Source organism: Ursus americanus, chromosome 16 (genome assembly GCF_024610735.1).
Source record: "Ursus americanus isolate L20-20 chromosome 16, mUrsAme1.1.p, whole genome shotgun sequence".
Lineage (NCBI taxonomy): Eukaryota > Metazoa > Chordata > Mammalia > Carnivora > Ursidae > Ursus > Ursus americanus.
The window spans coordinates 5761679-5765350 of NC_142142.1; the positions used below are offsets into that span (position 1 = coordinate 5761679).

General features: G+C 39.1%; 1 protein-coding gene across 1 annotated transcript; it reads left to right on the forward strand.

Moving 5' to 3' along the window:
• The first annotated feature begins 2398 nt into the window (after positions 1-2398).
• Positions 2399-3337, forward strand: LOC123782646 (olfactory receptor 52D1-like). The gene has a single exon (XM_045782897.2). The coding sequence runs from the start codon at positions 2399-2401 to the stop codon at positions 3335-3337; it is 939 nt and encodes a 312-aa protein (XP_045638853.2).
• The last annotated feature ends 335 nt before the right edge of the window (positions 3338-3672 follow it).

Sequence of the window (3672 nt, forward strand, 5' to 3'; positions counted from 1 at the left end):
CTTTTCTTAAATTGGAAGAATATTATCAGATTTTCCTCTTTTAAATCGTGTGCTCTTAATATTTTACCATTCTGCCCGATCACACTTTCTTTTTATTTTTATTATTTCCTTGCTCCTATTTTTCTAGACGTTATTGTTGGTGTTATTTTAAAATTCTTAATTCAATGCTTATTTATTTTTCTTTTAACATTCATATAATATAACCAATGAAGTCTATGAATTTACTACAAACCCAGAAGTGGCATTATGCCATGCAGATAACAATGTTCTCATATTTTACAATTTTAGAGGGATGTGTTGTTTTGAACTTGATTTACTCTTTCACTGAAGACCTGCTCTGAAAAGCAAATTTAATTGCACGATGATGGGTGTGCTTTACTTGCCCTTTATATTATACTATCTCATTTCTAAGCTATTTTATTTGCTGAAATAAAATGACAATGCAAAAGAAATAGTGAACCGTATTTATTAGGCCAATTTCCAATGTCATTACCAAGTAATTTGGGATTTCCTTTTTTGTCTTTTCTCTTATTCATTTCAAATGAGAAAGATCAGCCTATGCTCATGGCTTCCCATCTCCACATGGCTTCCCATCTCCAAAATTGAGCGATATGTTTATCTCTTGTCCCGTGCCATCCTCCAGGCTTCAGGAGTAGCAATCCTTTTAATTCTCTGACTACACCTGAAGTGGGTGTTGAGGACCATGGCTCTGAGAAGTTCTGCATCTTCTATGTATTTCCCAACAGAGACAGCCTTTCCTGCCACATCACCCTTTGGGTCCTATTAGGAACAGCAACAGCAACTGTTCCTATTAGGAACAGTACAAGTTCTCACTTTTGTAAGCTCTCTCCTTCCTGTAGCTTCAGCTGGTTTGGGTTGTTTTGATTTCTGTCTCTCTAAGGGTACAATGTGCCACAGTCATTGTTCTTGTGTATCTGCTCCGTAAACTGTCCTCAGAGTTAACAGCAGGACTAGCGAGCAAGGCACACCTCAGCTCTCTGCTAGACCCTGCAACCTGCAAAAGTCTGAATTCTGACCCTGTTGAATGGGAAAGACGGAGGAAAAAGGAGGTGTTTGAAGGAGGATTGGGACATTAACTGAGGCATGATGATTATTGTCTGCTTCAAAAATTGTTTCCTGTCCTAAGAGGGTGGATCTTAATTTTTGCTTCATTTGAGGAGAAACATGCAGATGTGCCCTGGCTTAGAATGTTTGCTGTCACTCTTCTACGTCTCATTCCTTAGAAGAAGAATCAAGGTTATATGAAATTAATATTATTTATTAATACGTACTAATTAGATGTAGCATAGTGGACAATCCAGTGAAATTGAGGAAAGAATATTTGTTCTTTTCCTTCTACAGTTTCATTGCCATATAAATCTATTTTAGAAGCAGTTCTGGACAAGTGATTTCTAAATGAGGTGAGGCACTTATGGTTTGAGGTCTGCTATAATTCCCAGGCAATAGCAATTTCTCTAGAAAGCCCCTCCCCGGATATATGGAAAACAATACCATTACTTCTAAATAGCCTGTGGATCAAGGAAATCAAAAGAAACATTAGAAAGTCATTTGAAGAGAATGCAAATGAAAATTAAACATGTTCGATTTAGTGAGAAACCACTAATGCATTAGTTTTTGTTCTTCAAAAAGGAAAAATAATGCTTGTTTATTATACAATTTTTTTTTCAAAACAAGGATTGTTAAAAAGAAACAGTATTTTGTTTCTGTCTCCCTGAATGTACAGTTCCCAAATTCTGCTAACAGATTGGTTTATAATATTTCTTTCTTTTCTCTTTGCCAAGGTGTATACAAAGGATATTATTTAGGCAACCATATTATGTGTAATACATCAACTTTCTTTTATCAATTAACAGCGTATTGTGGTGGCTTCACCAGTGAATTTGACAACACAAGGAGGCAGACAGAGACAAAAGCTATGTCTCAAACAACTACTCCAACTTCACCCACATGCAAACCAAAGAACACTCTTTGATCTTTCAGTGGAGGTACTGATGTCTTCTGATTGTGAACTTGATCTTAGTTATAATTTTCTTTTTATTTTAAAGGTCCAGAATGCTTCAGAACCAAGATTAAGCATCTTAACTATGAATCCTCTGACTCGTACAAGTGGAACAAATCTCCCTGTTTACTCACATAACTTTTACTGCCGAAATCACTAGGGAAAGTAATCCTTGGTTTGCCTCGGTTTCTCCACTATTAGAATGTTAAATTCTAAAGGTAGGGATTGGGTCCTATTTATCATTGTCTCCTTAGGGTATAAAACATTGCCAAATATTTTATATAAATTAACAAATGAAAGTACCAGTAAATGAATGGACACATGAATATGAAAGAGTCTACACCATCCCACAACTGAATGTAGACAAGAGTTTTCATCATGTCAAATAATACCAATTTCCATCCCAGTACTTTTCTTCTCCTTGGCATTCCAGGGATGGAAGCCGTCCACACTTGGCTGTCAGTACCCTTCTGCCTTGTCTACTTGAGTGCTCTTGTGGGTAATTTTGCTATTCTATTTATTATCAGAACAGATTCCAACCTGCATGAGCCCATGTTCCTCTTCCTCTGTATGCTCTCTGTGGCTGACTTGATCATCTCCACTACTGCCGTGCCTAAAATCCTCAGCATTTTTTGGTTCCATGGCAGGGAGATCCATTTTGAAGCCTGCCTCGTACAAGTGTTTCTCATTCATTCACTCTGCAGCATGGCCTCAGGCTTTATCTTGGCCATGGCCTTTGACAGGTATGTGGCAATCTGCGATCCTCTGAGACATTCTACTATCCTGACACCTAGGGTCATCAAGAACTTGGGGCTGGCTATTGTCTTTCGTGGGGTTTTGCTCTTCAGTCCTCAACCCTTCACGCTTCGGTGGCTTCCTTACTGCCGAACTAATATCATCCCTCACACTTACTGTGAATTTATGGCTCTGATCAAGCTTGCTTGTGCGGAGACCAGGATCTGCAGAATCTACAGCCTGACTGCTGCCTTCCTCACTGGAGGCTTAGATTTCCTATTGATCGTATGTTCCTATGTTATCATCCTTTACACTGTCTTCCATCTTCCCTCCAAAGCTGCTCGACTCAAGACCTTGGGCACTTGTGGATCCCACGTGTGTGTGATCTTGGCGGCCTACACTCCTGCCTTTTTCACTTTCCTTACTCACAGATTTGGTCAACATGTGGCTCCTCATATTCACATCTTCGTGGCTAACATCTACCTCCTTGTTCCACCCATGGTGAACCCAATGATCTATGGCATAAGAACCAAGAGGATCAGAGATCGATTCCTCCAAGCTTTTACTTTTCACAAATTATGAAACAACAATCTCTTCAACTCATCTTTTACTAAGTTGTTGACTTATAGAGACCACAAAAAGATAAAGAAAAAGACATTAACTCTTTTTCTAAAAGCCTGAATCCCAGGGTGCCTGGGTGGCTCCATCCATTAAGTGTCTGCCTTCAGCTCAGGTCATGGTCTCAGGGTCCTGGGATCAGCCCTGCGTTGCGCTTCCTGCTCAGTGGGGAGGCTGCTTCTCCCTCTCTCTTTGCCCCTCCCCACTGCTCATTTTCTCTCTCTCTCTTTTTCTCTCTGTCAAATAAATAAATAAAATCTTAAAAAAAAAACCTGACTCCTTATATCTTCTATTTTTGA